Source organism: Piliocolobus tephrosceles, chromosome 6, assembly GCF_002776525.5.
Source record: "Piliocolobus tephrosceles isolate RC106 chromosome 6, ASM277652v3, whole genome shotgun sequence".
NCBI classification, from domain to species: Eukaryota; Metazoa; Chordata; class Mammalia; order Primates; family Cercopithecidae; genus Piliocolobus; species Piliocolobus tephrosceles.
The window spans coordinates 49,565,059-49,584,210 of record NC_045439.1 but is presented as its reverse complement, the minus strand read 5'-3'; the positions used below and the strand labels follow the sequence as shown (position 1 = coordinate 49,584,210).

Below are 19,152 nucleotides of genomic sequence, written 5' to 3'. Positions count from 1 at the left end.
TTATTTTCCCCCATGTTGTGACATCTAAAGTAGCTTCCCACTGAGAGGAAACAAAAATAATGTACTCTGCCACTATGAATATGCCATTTATCTTAGTTTACAGTAAATGTAGTAAAAATCGGAAGATTCTGAATAATAAAAACAGAAAGTGCAATGATTCTTTCTGAAAGATGACATATTGAATACAAACATCTGTATTTGCTCATTCAGGAAGTTTCACTAAAATAACAATGAATATGTTTTAAAGGCATAAATCCATAAAAATGGAAGAATCAGGAAAGAAGATAATTATAAAATTTTAGGAGCCAGGAAGTGGTAAATGACTTGTCAGGCCTGAGAAAACCGAAACCTAAATTGAGGGTAAAGTAAATGGAAATTAGTTTAATTTACTATGCAGAATTTCTCCAAGCATTGGAAATTGTGACACCAGTTACTACTGTAAATAAGGTTAAAATCAGCAGTCTTGCTTAAGCCTGTTTAAGGAATATTATGGCTTCTTAATCCCCACCCTCACTCAGCATTTTACTATACCTCCCCTCACCCTGGCAAAAGGCAGAGGTTTATTCTCCGAAGATGCTCAAACAAAACTCTACAGAGACAACAGGCATGGTTGAAGACTGAGGTGCTATACCAAAATCATGGAAGAATTGAGTGAATCTGTATACACTGCTCACTGGGGCTCCCAGGCTTCTTTCCTACTTGACTCTCAGAATGCTGCTGGTAAGCCAGGAGATTCAAAAAGCCTTCTATGAGCCAAGGGAGCAGATCTTAAGAAAACGATATCGGGTTTCCCAAGGAAAAAGCTCAGCTGTTTCACAGTACGGTCATAACAGACAAGCTCTGTTGGGAGATGATTCTCCATGAGGCTTTCCTGCATTTCCACATATCATGTGCAGGCACCGACAGCTTTTTGTTCTGAACTATCTCTTCAGGAGCCTATATCAGCAACAAGTTTAAAGGGTAGAAATAAAGTTTCCCTCATAAAACAGAAGGCAGGTTTGTTTGCTAACATCTCTCTTTGGGGGAAGCATTGGATAGGTTTGTTTGTAGGCCGTTATAAATGATTGGCATTTCCTAAGCTCAGGATTCCTCGACTGTGATACAAACCTACTACACATACTGAGGATCCACCTTGGTTACCTCATATTGTCCCCGTGGAACTTGGGGAGCAAGGGAACCAACATAAACATGAAATTCCTGCTGCCTCTGGAGTGTGAGTAATAAAGTCCTTTGAATCTGACCCAAGAGTCTCCTGTCTTTTGCCAGCATTTGTGAAACTGTAGCATGCTAACTTGATAATTTGAAAGTGGTATATAATGCCAGACCCTTCATAGTTCTTGACCACTTCAGCCATTCTCACAGATTATAAACTGTTTTTGAGTCATTCACTCTAGAATATAAGCACATAAACAAGAATCACAACATATCCAAGAATACTGACTAACAATTTTGTTGTTGTTGTTGCCCAGGCTGCAGTGTAGTGGCATGATCTTGGCTCACTGCAACCTCCGCCTCCCGGGTTCAAGCGATCCTCCTGCCTCAGCCCCCCGGTAGCTGGGATTACAGCCATGCACCACCATGCCCAGCTAATTTTTGTATTTTTAGTAGAGATGGGGTTTCGCCATGTTGGCCAGGCTGGTCTCATACTTCTGACCTCAGGTTATCCACCTGCCTCAGCCTCCCAAAGTGCTGGGATTATAGGCATGAGCCACCAAACCCAGCCCACAAATTTTTTTAAAAAATTTTAAAACAACTTGGAGGAAACAGACCACTCAGGAGAAGAAAACTTTTTAAAATATAGTATTAAAATCCTTAAGGAGATAAGAGAAGATACTCTATCCATAAAACAAGAATAAGATGCTATATTTTTAAGAGAAATATTCAGAAAACAAAAGAGTTATTAAAACTTTAATAAAACTTGAAGTAAAAAACGTATAGAAGAGTTTAAAAATAAAGTACAACATATAGACAAAGGGATGGAAAACAGGAGAGGAAAGGTTAGAACCTGTGTACTTCATTACAGCATTAGCCATTACATCAGAAACTATACCTCTCAAATTCATATTGCTTAAGCCAATATAAGCTGAGGTTTCCTTACTTTCTAACTGACCGTCACATTCTAACTGACTGTCAAGTAAAAGAATACATACACACACCCCTGGGGAAACTTTGGAAACCAGTACGTCTTGGTAAAGTATATACTGGTTTGTAGTCTGGAGCCACTGATAAAGATGGAAGCAGTGCCTTTATCAAATAAAATTATCTCCCCAAATCTGCCCATTTGTCATTATTTGGATGCAAATGTTGAAGATACCAGTCACTATGCTATTTCCCCTCAGCAAACAACTGGATATCTCACAATATTTCTAACTCCTGACTTTCTGTATGTGTATATGAATGTCATTGAAAAAGAAAATCTATTTTGCAAGCCTTTTAGGACACATGAAAAGTTGCAATGCCAAGCAAAACTGAACTTGAGGAGAAAAGTAGGTTGTGCTGCTTTGGAAATGAAAGTAGTTTTGCACATTAATATGACTTGCTGCCTTACACATCAGCATGTAGTAGCACCTGAAATATTGTCAATAATCCTACAGGAAACCTATTCTACTGTCTTGAAAGTAAAAGTCAACTCCATCAGAGCCAGGGTCAAAATTATCACCTTCTCAAGAATTTCATTTTTAATCAAGAAAACGTGGAGTTCTCCTTGACTACCTAGAAGCTGCTTTGCTTCTGGAAACCATGATTGAAATCTTTAAATGGCATTTGGGAAGACATTTGTGTCACCTTTGAGAAAAAAAGGAAACCCATTCATAGAACAATTCAGTAAGGAGAAACTCATTCATAGCTTTTCTTACTTTATGGATATAACATGATACTTTTTTTTCATTCAAAGCTTTACAGTCAGCATTATAATGCAGCTGGAAACCACAAGTTCTTTTGGAAACACAGTTTCTCAGGAAACTAAGGATCCAGAGGAATAATGTGTCATAAAATGTCTTCTCTGTAGATCAACAATCCAAGGGTACTAGATATACTGCAGGATATGTTTGAAGGACAATTCTGCTTGGATGACATTGAAACGGATTCATCATTCTTTCCTTGTAGACAAAGACCACCTGGATGGTTTTTGAGGCCTCGTCTCAAAGATGATCTCATTGACTTGAATACTGATGAAATGATGTGACATTAATTCAACTTGCAGGATCAGGAAATCTAGTGTTTCTTGAAACATGTCCACCCTCTTCCTGCAAAAAAGCTAGTAGATCTCTAATTTCATTTGCTATCTCATATCCTTGTGAGTCAACATTTTTAGAAGGTGTTAAGACTTCCAACACATTGAAGTAAACTGGGTGTCAAAGATGAGCTGCACGTTGTCATGCCTAAGATCACTGCAAAATTTTAGCTTTTTATTAGTCCAACAACAAGAGCTGTCTCACTAAAATTTACTTTTGAATAAAACTAAAGTTCACTTTTATTTTAACACATTTAAATTATTTCCATCTTCCAGATATTACCATTAAATTTTGCATACATTATTATGAAATGAAAAAATAGATAAAACTCAGTGGAATTATTTTATAGTCTGTACTTGTGAAGTAAATTTCCAATGTAATAAACTGCATGAAAATGTTTGGTGCATATGTGCATATGGGGGATAGGTGAGTAGTTCATAGATCAGATTTTCAAAGATTTCTGTATCTCCAACATGTTAAACATAGAAATGCTAGAAACCACTGTTACACACTGTAAAACAGTCTCTAAACTAGTATGCAATTATGATGTCAAGTCAAACATCAATTTAATCCTTAGTCACCTTGAAAACTAGCAGTTAAATTTTCAAATGTGATCTGATCCAAGCCCTAAAATGTGTGCCAGTAAGTTCCTATAAAATCGAACTTTTCAAGTTTAATGCATTAAAAGCCTACCTGAGAGACATGACAAGTAAATGCAATCTGGTACTCTGGATTGGGTCTTAGAACAGAATGAGAACCTTAATCGAAAAACTGGTGAAATCCAAATAAAATCTAGAGTTTAATTAATTATAAGGCACCAGTGTTGGTTTCTTCACTTTTGACAAATGTACCATGCTAATGAAAAGTGTTAACTGAGTGAGAAAGCTGAGTGAGGGGTTACGGGAACTCTCTGTATTATCACTGCAACTTTTCTGAAAAATTTAAAAATATTCCAAATAAAAATATTACCTTGGAAAAAAGTCTATTTGACATTTTCAACAGGGCTTAATCACTCATCCAGCCAATTTTATGGAGTGCCCAGGCACTGTTCTTTGTGCTGGTCACACAGTGCTGAACAAAACAGATCCATCCCTACCTATTCTTAGGGATGTAATAATCTAATGCACAGAAAAGCATTAAACAGTCACAAAAGTGAACATAAATTGCACTAGCTGCTTGTGGTAAGTGCTATAAAGAAAAAGTACATGAGATGATAGAGGCGCAAAGCTGGAAAGGGCTCTCAGAGGTGGTGGCACTTAATATGAGACCTGAGGAATGTTGAGGGGCCAGACAGGTCACACCACCAGGAAGACGGGAGAGTTTGTTCATCATCTTAGACAAATGAAAGAGCCTGGAACAGGAACCAGTAAAAAAAAAAAAACATAATAAGGTCATGAAAGTGTGGTGGCAGCTAAAGCACCAGACCTTGTAAGATCTTGTAAGCTGCGTTCAGAGTTTTATAGTTTTCCAAAGAGATACAGGAGGCCACTAATGACTTTAACCAGAGGAATGGCATGATCCAATGAATGCTTCTGAAAGATTATCATGGTTGCTATACAGATGTGTTCTAGAAAGGAACAAGACAAGCAGCTCCAGCTTCAAGCACTCACAATTTTCAAAAAGTTCTCAACTTCTAAGCACCTTTGTTCTAAAAAGTCTGTGGGAATAATAATGTCACTGTAGATGCAGTACTGCTTCTTCAGACCCTGTCACCGTAACTCCAGCAGGGCAGCTGGTGCCTCCATAGCCTCCAGCCCACTGGATTTGGATCTGTCCTCTAGAATGCCTATAACTGAACATGGGTTTCAACAAAAACACAAAATAGATACCAAAGGCACATGACTTGGAGTTTAGTAAGATATTGGCAGGAAAAACCTGCAGGCTCTAATGCCCTTAGGGATCTCTGCTTCACAAGGCATAAAGAATTCTTATTATGTCTGGTTTTCAGTACCATGAAACCATTATTGACACCTCACTAGTGCCATCTTGGCATTAGCCTAGGTCTAAATAGAACAAATCTCAGACTGCAGGATAGTGTAATGTTGAAACTGTTTAAATATACAATGTTAAATGTCATCCTCAATTACTGTACATTGAATCTGAAAGACCTGGTATATTGCCCTATCTGACCTAGAAAAAGAACTATGTCTTCCAAACCTGATGTAACCAGTAGCACGTCAATGAAGCTTAACAAGTAGTCTGCAGTGTTAGATGGGCACTCTTAAACAGAATTCTCAAGGACTTATACTCTAAACAGACACATGGATTTTCTGTTTCTAGGTTTACACAGTATCTATAAGTTCATTAAATATTATCTAGATTCACTCTAAGGGCTCTCAGGACCAGAAGAAAGAAAAGATGGAATCTTGATTGAAGCCTATAATTTGATATAAAAAATGCAATATTCTGTGAACCAAATAGCTATTAAGTTAACTGTCCAACCAATTGCTCTGTTTCTCTAAACTATCATCTCTTCCCTCATACAGCCAATAGGGTTACAGGAGAGGGCCTCTGGCAGCTATGATTGGGAAAACTTGACCCTGCCCCAAACCACCACCATCAATAGGGTCAAGAGTATGCATGTGACATAAATTGGGCCAAAATGTCTCTTTCCCCAGGAATCTGGATTTAGAAGTAAGAGATACTCACTCAATCTGTCTGCTTTCTTGAATAGGGGACATGTAAACCCTGGAACTGCTGGCAGTAGCTATTTCTGACCATTTGGACAAGGAAATAGAGAAAGTCAGCCTGAAACAAGAGACAAGAATGGGGAGCATGTGCCAGAGAGAAAGAGATGAAAGACAGAGGAAGAAGGCTTCCTGTTTTCCCCACAGCCCTTCAGGACTTGATTTCCCCTACACCATCTTATCCCTCCCCTTTAAACCCATGAGAGACTCCCCGGTGTCTTTTCAACAGCTCCCATTTTGCTTAAGCCAGTTCAAGTGGAGTCTCGTGACTAGAAACCAAACAAACCATCACTAATACTCCACAACTTTCCATTTTACTTAGTTTCAAATGGCATAGAACCAGCTTGCCAAATTCTTTAAGCCAAGATCTTTGAAAGGAGAATCCAATTCCAGCCACTCAAAGCAGATAAATGAAAATAAATGAAAAATGCTTATCCTGAAATGTTAGGTGGGAAAAAAAGCAGGACACAAAATTATATTATAACTAAGCTACAGTTTATATTTCTCAATAAATCAAGAAGTGAAGTTCTGTATGCCTTAGGAAAGCTGGAAAGGAATTAACCAAAATAATAATACTTGTGTTAGAGTAACAAGATCATTTCCATTTTTCTTTATATTTCTCTGTGTCTTGAAGTAGTTAAATGATTTATACTTTTAAAAAAGTATAACTCCAAAGACTGTGTAGAAACATGTAAATATGTTTGTAACATAATGATATATTTTTTAAAAAGAACATAAAATAGGCTGTCTGTTACATTTGTGGCTACATACATAGCGAAAAAAGAACTGTCTCTTTAACACTCCATGTATAAAAGGAACAATGCTACTTCCAATGGACTATTCCCGAATTAACCCTTAGCCTTCAGTTCCTCCTCACCTGTTTGCCCTCACTATCCCATCTTTACCCCATCCTACCCAAGCTATCTATGTTCAGCTGAGATTCCACCTTTCCCTGCTACCTCTCTCCCAACTTCACCCGACTTTGGTGCCTGAGTACCTGCATGCATCTGCAGACATGTAGACCCATTCTGTCACTCACTGGCTGTCAATTTGCCTCATCTCTTTTGGTCCAGCCCATTTGGAATCACTTCATCACAGATGGCTTCCAGCCCATTTTAAATAAGCTATCCCAAGAGGCAATCCAGGTAGAACCACCCCTTTCTGTTTTAGCACCAGACAAACCAGAAATTGGTAAAGAGTAGAAAGTAACAACCAAAAATAAAAGCCATTGTGAACTTGGACAATTTATAATTGTGTTTAAATTGCTGTAGCATAATTTTTAATAACAACAATTTAAAATACAATTATGGGTATGACCAAAAAATGACTTACCATTTACTTACAAGCAAAAAGTGAGCATGGTTCTTTGAAGTCATAAAACTGATTCTGTTCATTTCCTCATAATTATAATAGCTTCCATATATTGAACTAGATATTGTTCCAGACACTCAATAAATATTATCTTACATAATCCTCCCAACTACCTGTGAGGCAACTATTATCATTCCCATTTTACAGGAACAAACTGTTGATCTGAGAGGAGGTTAAAGAAACTATCATCAGAGTAAACAGGCAACCGACAGCATGGGAGAAAATTTTTGCAATCTATCCACATGACAAAGGGCTAATATCTAGAATCTACAAAGAAATTAAACAAATTTACAAGAAAAAACAAACAACCCCATCAAAAAGTGGGCAAAGGATATGAACAGACACTTCTCAAAAGAAGACATTTATGTAGCCAACAAACATATGAAAAAATGCTCACCATCACTGGTCATCAGAGAAATGCAAATCAAAACCACAGTGAGATACCATCTCACACCAGTTAGAATGGTGATCATTAAAAAGTGAGGAAACAACAGATGCTGAAGAGGATGTGGAGAAATAGGAATGCTTTCACACTGTTGGTGGGAGTGTAAATTAGCTCAACCTTTGTGGAAGACAGTGTGGTGATTCCTCAAGGATCTAGAACTAGAAATACCATTTAACTTAGCAATCCCATTATTGGGTATATACCCAAAGGATTACAAGTCAGTTTACTATAAAGACACATGCACATGTATGTTTATTGCGGCACTATTCACATTAGCAAAGCCTTGGAACCAACCCAAATGTCCATCAATGATAGACTGGATTAAGAAAATGTGGCACATATACACCATGGAATACTATGCAGCCATCAAAAAAGATGAGTTCATGTCCTTTGCAGGGACATGGATGAAGCTGGAAACTATCATTCTCAGCAAACTTTCACAAGAACAGAAAACCAAACACTGCATGTTCTCACTCATAAGTGAGAGTTGAACAATGAGAACACATGGACACAGGGCAGGGAACATCACACCCCAGGGACTGTCAGGGGCTGGGGGGCTAGGGGAGGAGGGATAGCATTAGGAGAAATACCTAATGTAGGTAATGGGTTGATGGATGCAGCAAACCACCATGGCACATGTATAGCTATGTAACAAAATTGCACATTCTGCACATGTACCCCAGAACTTAAAGAATATTTTAAAAAATGGCTAGCAAGTAGCATAGCAGGTGTATAGACCTAGGTCTTTCTATTGCCAAAGTTCGTGGTCTTTGCATTAGAACTTGTAGCCACAAACCAGGTCTTAGGTAGGCTTTCAAAATAAAGTACATCTAAAATGTAATGTTAAATCCAACTATTAGCTAGTGGAAGTAGTATTTTGCATTACAAACATCCAGTTTATATGCAAATTTATATTTTAAATGCAAAATACACATCAGAATAAACACTGTAAAAACTACCACACTATCTAACATCAATAGTATATACAATGATGTTTAGTATTAACATAGATCTTATATGTTCTAATTTAAAACTATATTACAAAATACTTCTCAAAACCACATATTAATTGTATTATTTGTTACTGTTTACAAAACACTTCCTCTCATACATAAAGAAGCACAAATCTTACTCTCAGGATATAAACAGAAAGTGAACAAGGAAAGATATTTATTGTATTTATTTCACTAGTAATAGAGAATTTCATAACTTGTTCCAGTTAAAGTGCGTAAGAGTTACACAGTATTAATATTGTACCAGGAAGATCAATACTAACAACTTCAAAAGAAGAAAGAGGAGAAATCACATTTTCTTTCTTATGATTTAGTAACTTTATTCTACTCTGTGGTTTTTGTTTTGTTTTGTTTTGTTTTGTTTTTTTTCTGAGACGGAGTCTCGCTCTATCGCCCAGGCTGGAGTGCAGTGGCCGGATCTCAACTCACTGCAAGCTCCGCCTCCCGGGTTTACACCATTCTCCTGCCTTAGCCTCCCCAGTAGCTGGGACTACAGGCGCCCGCCACCTCGCCTGGCTAGTTTTTTGTATTTTTTAGTAGAGACGGGGTTTCACCGTGTTAGCCAGGATGGTCTCGATCTCCTGACCTCGTGATCCACCCGTCTCGGCCTCCCAAAGTGCTGGGATTACAGGCTTGAGCCATCGCGCCCAGCCTACTCTGTGGTTTTTAAAAAATTGCCTTTTCCTTGGCCAGGCACCGTGGCTCATGACTGTTATCCCAGCACTTTGGGAGGCCAAGGCAGGTGGATCACCTGAGGTCAGGAGTTTGAGACCAGTCTGGCCATATGGTGAAACCCTGTCTCTACTAAAAAATACAAAAAATTAGCTGGGCATTGTGGTGCATGCCTGTAATCCCAGTTACTCGGGAGGTGGAGACAGGAGAATCACTTGAGCCTGGGAGGCAGAGGTTGTAGTGAGCCAAGATCATGCCATTGCACTCTAGCCTGGGCAACACAGCAAGACTTCGTCTCAAAAAAAAAAAAAAAAAAAAAAAAAAAAAAAAATTGCCTTTTCCCCCATTGCAGCACAGAAAATCTTAAGAAGGAAGTAAGGATGCAGAAATGCAGAAGTTACAACCAGGCAGGTAAAATGATCATAAAACACCATTTAGTGTATTCTCATTCTTTAAAGTACATCTATTTGATTCACTCATTGCTGGTAATTTTTTTCTTTTTCTCTAATCACTACTACCATCATGTACTCTTTCTTTTTCTGTGTGAAAATAATTAGCTCTCTAATTTCTTCAAATGGAACTAAATATTTCATTTGTTAGTACAATAGACTTTATTGAGCAACAGAATATACCACTTTGCCTAAGATAAAATAAATAAAGACAAATCCCCTGTTCTCCCCAAGCTCTATGGGTGAGATAGTTTTGTGCAAAGCAAAAAGCCCAAAATAGTGTGTTAAATGCTGGAGCGGAGGTGAATACACAGCATTACAGGAGCACAGAGGGAGGATTAGCCAGCCTGGGGCATTTGGGAAGCTTTACAGAGGACAGCACATTTAAACTGCACTTCTGAAGATAAATAGGAGCTTTCTGCAGGGTGATGAAGGAGACAGAGAGGGAGCACTAGGGCCAAAGTGCAATAAAGCACTGAGAAGCAAAAGAGCATGGGCACAATAATGTCATTAAAACAATGAGCTGCGTGATGAGACTATGACCAGAGTGTCAGAGTGTGCGAAGACCATATGGGACATAAGATCAAAAAGAAAAGGTGGGCCAATGCAGTAGCTCACACCTGTAATCCCAGTGCTTTGGGAGGCCGAGGTGGGAGGATCACTTGAAGCCAGAAGTTTGAGACCGGCCTGGGCAACATAGCAAAACCTGATCTCTACAAAAAATAATATTAATTAATTAATTAGCTGAGTGTGATGGTGCCCACCTGTAGTCCTACTAAGGAGGCTGAGGTGGGAGGATGGCTTGGGCCCAGGAGTTTGAGGCTGCAGTAAGCTATAATTGCACCACTGCACTACCAGCCTGGGTAACAGAGTAAGACCCTATCTCTTAAAAAGGAAGGGGGCTTGGGGACAGAAAGAGAAAGAGAGAGAGCAAGAGAGAGAGAGAGAGAGACCAAGAGAAATAAAAGAAAAATTTGGACTAAAAATAAACTAGTGATACTTCACCAACTAGTGATTGGTGAAGTAGATTAAAGTGCTTGCATATATGGAAGACTACATGCATACACGAAAATTTAAGTTATTACAAACAATATAGACCAACGAGATAAATGTTCAGTACAAAATAAAAGCCACTTGCTGTGTCCATGGGCATAAAAAAGACTGAAAGGATATATATGGAAATATTAACACTAATACCTTTGGTAGTGGAATTATGAGTAATTTTGTTTTAATCTCTCATTGCTCGCATTAAGCATATATTAGGCAATTAGAGAACTGTGGTGTAAGGGGGAGAAATGTGTGCTAAAATAGAACAATATAAGCTGGGTTCAGATTGTGGCATGCTAAGTAATTTGAACTTTATTCCACAGAAAGTGAAAAATTACTTCACATGTTTGATCAGGGGTGTGAGATGAACAGATCTGCACTGTGGGGAAGTAAATATTTTTAAGGTGTTTATGCTGGATTGGAAGGACTTGAGGCTGGGCAAAAGATGTGATGGAAGAAGGCAGTGACCGCAGGACTGGAAAGCACATTATCTGGGGTAGAACGTATAGGATTCATTAACTGATTATAGGGCAAGGTGAAAGGGCAGAAGTTGAAGATAATTCAAAGTTTCTGGCTTGGGCAACTGGTTGGATATAGACATTAGAAGCTGAAATGCATAATAAGGAGGAAAAGGCACAATTTAAGGACAGAATGATGATTTTGGTTTTATATGTGACATGCCTGGAGGACATTCAGGTAGAATACTCCAAGGGATTTTGAAATATGGGTGTGGGTTCAGAAAAAGTGGACCTAGAAATACAGACACACCAAAGATGGTAATGCTATGGGATTAAAGGAGCTCACTCAGGGAAAGCAGACAGTGAGAGGACACAGCTGAAGCTAGAACCTTGGGAAATGCTAAGTCATAGCAGTCGTCCAAGCACCCAGAGAACTAAGAAAGCCGGAAGTGGGTAGAGTTCTTTCTGAAGTAGGGATGATACCAGAGCTGGTGTTAAAGTAAAAGGGAAAATATTTACTACAAATTGCAGCTCCCAATAGACAACGATCATAGAAACTGATCACTAATGGGGGATAGAAAAAAAAGGCCAACAGGTACAAAGGCACAGAACAAAGAGAAGCAACTGTTTACCAAAGATGGGTGAAGACAGGTGAAGTGAATGTACTCCTTTACTGATACCTTTCCAGGGAAGGTGGGACTGTTTTGAAAGCTGTCAAAGCTGACCTACTGCATGACTGTTCTAAAACAGTGATTTCAACTCTCTTTTTCACAAACAAAAAAACCAATGTCCACAGAGTGGTGTCCCAGGTCTCAGAGCCAGTTGCTGGCAGGTTTAAGGATATAATCAATTTCCAAAACATTAGGGTTTAATTCAACCATACATCAACACACTGTTTCCCTATACAAACACACAAAAAAGAATACTCATCCCAAAAATATCAATAATGGAATACAATAAAACATGAATGAATTTATCCTTTCATTTGACTTATGGAAATGAATTAAATTTCTTACAGTATACAACCCACCACCTCCTACCTTTCCAGCTAACTTCCACTAGTCTTTGATTCTACTGAGACCTCTAATTCTTGGAACCTACCATCTGTTCCCTGTTTCTAATTATCTAGATTTCCTCTTCTCTGCTTACCAGGTTTAAATTCCGTGATCAATCATTTCAATAATACAACTCTCTTGTATACAACTCTCTTGTCCCTATTTTTAAATATGCATTGGCTAATCTGCAACTCTGGTTATATACTTATCATTACTTGTTCCATGCCTTTGCTGTGTTAATGAATGAGCCAACATACTGGCTGATCTCACTTTAACTTTGTGACCAGAAACTTAAGGCTACCAGACAACCGGAGCGCACTTCTCCAGTCCATTCACTCTCCCTATTTAACTATTCGCACCTTCTCTTTCCTCCAGCCTCTATCACATCCTCCACCATCCTCATTCTCATTTGGTGACTCTCTCTTCCTGCTTGGAGAAGACTGCAGCAACCAGAAGAGAACCTCAAAAGACTCCCACCATCTCAGTTATACACTTTCCCAAACCTGCCCCACACAACTTACCCTATATCCATGTTCCTATCTAAGGCAATGTCCCTTCTCTTGTGCACTAGTTTCCATACCTATCTCTCCAACTTCATTAATTTTTCTTTCTCTATTGAATCAAATCATTCTCATTCACATGCAAGCATGCTCTTATTTCTCTAATCTTTAAAGAAAGGAAAACTTTCTTGAGCCTGCTTCCTCCATTTCTTCTCTCCCCTTTGCACAAAAATCCTTGCAGAGTCATCTATACTCACAGTTTCCAATTCTTCCCTCTAACTCTCTCTTATACACATTCTCATCCATTTTATCTATCCTTATATGCTCTTGTCAACATTCTTGTCAAGATCACCCATGACCTTCAATTGTCAAATTCAGTCGGTCTTCATTTTACTTGACCTTTCAATAGCATTGGACTCAGCTAATCTCTTCCCCTTGAAACTCTTTATTTACTACCTTCCAGTGTATCACATGTTCCTTGTTTCCCTCCTATCTCCCTGGATGCTCCTTCTTGGTATCCTTTAACGGTTTTCTTCTTCTCCTGAACCTCTTAATGTCAGAGTGTCTCAACATTCAATCCTGACTCTTCTCTTTTCTATATGCATTCGTTCCTTGGAGGTCTCATCTAGTCTTAGGCCTTAAATACCACCCAAGTACTGGCAAATCCTTAATTTATATCTCCAATCAGACATCTACTCTGAACTGTATGCTTACTCTACATCTCCAATTACATTTAGCATCTCTAAAATGTTATCCTTATCCCCTGACAATCTACTCCCCCACCCCTTTCCAAAGCTTCTCTACCTTGAAACCTTCCACACTTCAGCTGATGGCAACCCAAACTTAGTGAAACCAGAAAAGATGCAGTCATTTTTTACTCCTCTCTTTCTTACAGATACAATATCCAATCTATCAGGGTACCCTATTGGCTCTAATTTCAAATATATGCAGGCTCTGACCACCTTTCTCTTCCTCTACTGCTCCCACTCTGGCTCAAGCCACCATCATGTCTCACCTAAGTTATCACAATAACATACTAATTAGATGTTTTCACCCTGTCCCAGTACAGCAGTGAGACTGATCTTTGTGTAAGATAAGTCAAGTCACATCACTCTTCTCTCAGAACTCTTCAAATGCTCATTTCATTCAGAATACAAGCCAAAAGATTGACAATGACCTCTAAGGCCCTCCTTTACCTGCATTCCTGGATCCTCAGTGACCTCATCTCCAACCACTTTCCCAATTGTTCACTGCACTTCAGCCATGCAGGCCTCCCTGCTGTTTTTCCAGCATGCCAGTTGCACTCTACCTCAGAGCTTTACGCTAGCTGTTCCCCCTGCCCAGAATGTCTTCTTCTGGATGTCCATATGGCTAACTCCCTCACATCCTTCAGGTCTTTGCTCAGTTGTTACTTCCTCAATGAGGACTTCCCTGATGAGCCTATTTAAAATTGTGACAATCTCTACCCCCAGAATATCGTATCCTTTTTATCCTGTTGCAACTTTTCAAAAGGTGCTTATCACCTTGAAATGTACTAAATAATTTATGTACTTGTTTATTTGTTTATTTTCTTGTTTCCTCCCACTAGAACTTAAGTTCTTAAAAGGAAAATACTTTTGTCTGTTTTGCTCATTGATGTACTCCTGACACATAGGAGGTGCTCAATTAACACTTGTTGAATGAATAAATCTATTCCCTACCTAAGTAACCACACTACACATTAATCATCTTTTTAAAAAAATGTTTAAATAAATATAGAAACAGTGTCTCACTACATTGGTCAAGTTGATCTTGAACTCCTGGCCTCAAGAAATCCTCCTGCCTTGGCCTACCAAAGTGCTGGGATTACAGACATGAGCCACTGCACCCACCTTTAATCATCTTTGTATCCAGATTTCTTGTTTATATTTACTCAATAACTGTTCATTAATTGAAGAGTATAAATAAAACAAATGCCATATTGCCCGTTAAAGTGCCTTCATTTCTCTGAATTCTAATATATTTATTTTTTTGCAACAGCGTGACTGCTAGAATTTTTTCTGGACAAGGTACAAGCAAACAGCAGGATGCATTAACAGAAGGTTTGATCTTCAGTGCATTTTCTTAGATGTAAGTCCCCATCTATCTCCAAAAAGGTAAATGGCATAGATATCTAGAGATTGTTCCTCATATGTGATCAGACAGAAAATGAGAAAGTCACCTTGCTTTCACATATTATATATTCATCACTGTAGCCTTTTCTTAAGTATATTTTTCCATACTTCCCCTAAGCTGTTGCTCATTCTCTGTAATAGCCAAATCAATTGACCATATTGTACTGGTTTGCTTCAGTGTTTGTTTACTAGTTGAAGCCTGCATTAGGACAGGATTATTTCATGGTGCTCAGTTCCCTGGCCCTCCTCCAGCTTTCTTCTCTCTCAATCTCTCACTGTGCAAAATAGCAATCTTTCTCTACTTCCAAAAGCATGAGCATCCTGAGATTTATCTGACTATCACTTAATTCTCTCTTCTTGTGAGAGTCTCTGCCTTCACTCTTTTAACTCTATGGTCTAAACTTAGGTAGGTAAGTGCCCATCACAAATAACCATGCCAAGTTAATCTTTATCCCTTTTGGCTTCCAGTTATAGCCTTGGCCAGTGCTCTTCCCTTTTTTTGTCCTGTTATTGTATTGCAAATGAAGCATGTGCAGCTAGTTGAGCAAGTACAAAAATATAATATGAACATGTCCTTATCTAAAATGTCACTTTTTCAATATTCTTTTTAGGTTGTTCATTGTTAGCCAAAGTCCCATTGTCATAAAAATTACAATAATAAACTGCCCTGAGTCTTTTAATTTCACACACAGCTTCTACATTCTCTAAGCCACTAAAATCCCATGGTTCCTAATTAAAATATTCAAAGGTGAAAGTCAAGTAATTTCCACAAGGTATATTAGTTCCTTTACTTATGTTTCCAGGGTTAAAAAAGAAATCCTTTGCCAATAAAAAAGAAGAAGTTTTTGAGTGTATAGTACAGGGATTTCAAAGAGCATTCCACAGTGTGTTATTTTCTTTCCAGAAAATTCTAACACTTTATAATTACTTTTGTATGGAAAATGAATAATTTAAGCCCCTAATGCTAAAAACAGCTAGAGAGAAACCATCCAAATCAGATAGGCCTTTCCTGAAACCAAATGAAATATTGAACTAGAAAATATCTGTTTGAGAACAGCCTGTGGAACAAAGCTCTTGAATTATTATTCAATAGAGAGGAAGCATGGTAGGGGAGAAAGTTACATGAAAAAATGGTGTTTTCTTGTCTTTGTGCCAGAATTTTTGGGGTCCCACGCTTCATAGAAACTGTAATGTTGATTGCACCCCAAATATCACAGAAAAATACGAATCAGAAATGCATCTAGGAGCTTCCAAGCTTCTGACAAAAATAATGGCAAAAACATCAATTAAGCTCCATCTGTTGCGACAGAAATGCATTGATAAAGAGAAAAGCAAAAGCCCACCTGCATAGAAACTAAACCGCAGCTACTCCTCCAATTCGGAGAAAAATGAGCTGCACTTCAGTCGCTAGCAGAACTAATCCCAGCAAATATAGCTAGTGGGTTTGTGTACTGGGGGAGGGGGACTGCGAGCACAGCACACCTCATCGCCCTCCCACCAAAACTGGTCCAGAAATGTGAAAGCATCCACGCCGCATGACCTCACTCAGCTGGAAGAAAGCGGTGGCCGCGACGTGCGGGTGGCCCTGTGTCTTCCCCTTCTCAGACCAACCCCCACCTCCCCCCCCCCACGCCCCTAGTCTTCCGCACGGGTCTCTGGCTGCAAGCTCTGGGGCTCGAAGACCTAAGCAGATTCTTTTCGCTGCCCAGGGTGAAGAACCTCCTAAAGATGTTGTAACCAGAGTAACTCCCGCGCTGGCAGCGTCTCAACAGCCCGGAGTGAACGAGCTGACCCCACTAGAGCCAGGACCCACGTCTGGGTCGGCCGCCCCTGCCAGCCCCACCCCGGAGCCTCCCCAGCCTGAGTCCCCAGCGCCCCGCACGCAGTAGGGGCTTTCGGGGCATGTATCCGGTAGGGCTGACTTTCCGCTAAGTGAACAGCCATGTTAGCCTCCTCCGAGCGTAAATCCACCAGGGTGAGCCGGCCGACGGCAGTCAGGAGCGCTCACCCGGTCCCCTCCGCACCTCCCCCCAAGGCTATGACTGTTTCCAAACTCCTGGGCGCACCCAGCTGGGTCCCCTGCCCTCTCACGGTTCAGCACCGAGGACAGCGGACATACTTTTCTCCCGCGGGGTCCGCGCCGCCGGGAAGGCGGCGTGGACATAGCCGGCAGGGCTGCAGGTGTCCGGACCGCGCGCCCGCCCGTCCGCATCCCCGCGGCACCCCTGCGTGCCCACCTCCCTTCCCCGCCTCGCGCAGGGCAGCCCCGCGGCGTCTTACTTTTCTGGCTGGAGTAACCTGGGTAATAGCCATAGTAGCCAGTGATCCGCAGGATCCGGTCTTCGATAGTGGCCACCCCATTGGGGGCCGCCTTGACATCCATAGAGAGCGCGGGGCTGCGGCCCCGGGTGCGGCGGGGCTGAGAGCGCAGCGCGGGGCCCGGGAGCTGGTGCAGGTGCCGCCGCCGCTGGTGCTGATGTTGCAGCTCGTGCTCCCGCGCCCGGGCTCTCACTCCACCGCCCGGCGCAGCACTGGCTCCGCATCACAGCGGCGGCAGCGGCGGCGGCGGCGGCGGTGGCGGCGAAGGCGACGGAGCGGCCCCCACTCGGGCCGGCCTCTCTGTCAGCCTGGCAGCTCTCCCGCGCGCCACCCGGAGCACTGCTGCCCGAATAGCGCCCCCTCACCTCCGACGCCCACCGTGGCCGGGGGCGGGTGTGGGCGCCCCACCTGGTCACCAGCTTTCATCATTAACCCTTGCGCGCTCCTTCGCGAAGAGTAGACAACCCAACCCCACCTGATGAAAGGGATGTTTGGTCTGGGGGGTGCGGGAAGAGAAGAGAAGTCGACGGTGGCCAGGGGCTCAGAGAGGGGTGTTGAGGGTGGGAGAAACCCAAAAGGTACTCATAACTGTTAATGCGAGGAATTAACGCTGTCGCTCAGGGAGAAGACACTTCTGGGGCTCCCCGGGACTCGGTCCATGCTTGGCGTCTACACCACGTCTGGTCTGCTGATACACAAGCATTCCCCGGTGTTTGTTAGTCCTTGCAACTTGTCTAGAAAACTGGGAATCTTTTTTTATGAAATAACAAGAAAATTAGTTCCCGGCAGGTGGTATATGGAGTGATTATCCAGGTTTTGCAGACGGAAAGACTCGTAAGTGTTCAAGCCCTCAAGTCTGACTGTCCATACGGACCCTCCATCCTGCCACTGAAAAATGTGAAAGGCTTGGAAGACGCAGCTGCACACAGCACGCTTATTTTACCAATTCCAAATGCTCTGAGGAGAAACGATTTTCTCTTTATTGCCAAAAATATCAGGAGGGAAGTCCTTCAAACTGTAAATATCTGGACGAGTGAAAGTCTTAGCTACAGTCTGGAGTCTTTCCATTTGAGCAGAACGTCCTTGAAACTGTGTGTTCAGAGCGAACACCCTCTCTTCACGTGTGTGTCTCTTCTGCCTTAGCCAGAGACCCAGTGGGTTAGGGTCAGTGAGCAATGGAGACAATTCCTCTGTTCATAGTCTGCAGATACAGTTTCCTGTAAAAAAATTAATAACAATTTTCAAAGTTTCATCTCAGAAATGAAAAGGTGGAGGTGGGGGGTTAGTAGAGAGGAGGGTCAGCTCATCAGCTTAGAGGTCATTTAGGTCCACTTTCCGTACAGAGCTGGCTTAAGACATCCCTGCCAGGTTTCATATCACTAAAGCTTAGGGAGAAGAAAAAAGAGAAAAATAAGTCGACTTCAATGCTCCTCTCAGAAACCTCCAAAGAACCTATTGCACCATCCTGCCTCCAAGCATTTTCCACATTGTGTGTGGGCCCTTAAGAAGGAAGAAATATGCAAACTTTTTTTCTAAAAGGTAAATTAGGTTTAAGCATATGAAAACGCAATATTAAATTTTACAATATGTTTTGGGTTTTCATCCAAACACAAAGCTTAGCACGGGATCTTCAGAGTGGAGTCAATCTGAGATTATAGTGGCTGGAAGGAGAGTTTATAAAGAAACCAATTTCCTCCTACACCTGTTTTCTGGGCTAGGAAAGATGGAAGGGTGGAAAGAGCTAAAAGGT

The 19,152-nt window shown here is 40.9% G+C and overlaps 1 protein-coding gene across 7 annotated transcripts in view; it reads right to left on the bottom strand.

Moving 5' to 3' along the window:
• SLC35F4 (solute carrier family 35 member F4) overlaps nt 1–17,754 on the bottom strand; it is a 294,434-nt gene extending 276,680 nt beyond the window's left edge. For 2 of the 7 annotated variants that reach the window (XM_026456160.1, XM_026456174.1), the window contains exon 1: nt 16,427–16,639. Coding sequence is in view for 3 of the 7 variants with exons in the window: in XM_026456165.2 (XP_026311950.1) it covers nt 17,364–17,466 (103 nt within the window). In the remaining 4 variants the exon portion in view is untranslated. Of the gene's footprint in view, nt 1–15,471; nt 15,473–16,426; nt 16,640–17,202; nt 17,313–17,363 lie in introns of those variants that run through there. The other 5 variants (XM_026456168.1, XM_026456165.2, XM_026456169.1 and 2 more) reach the window with 5 other exon arrangements.
• Between the last annotated feature and the right edge of the window lie 1,398 nt (nt 17,755–19,152).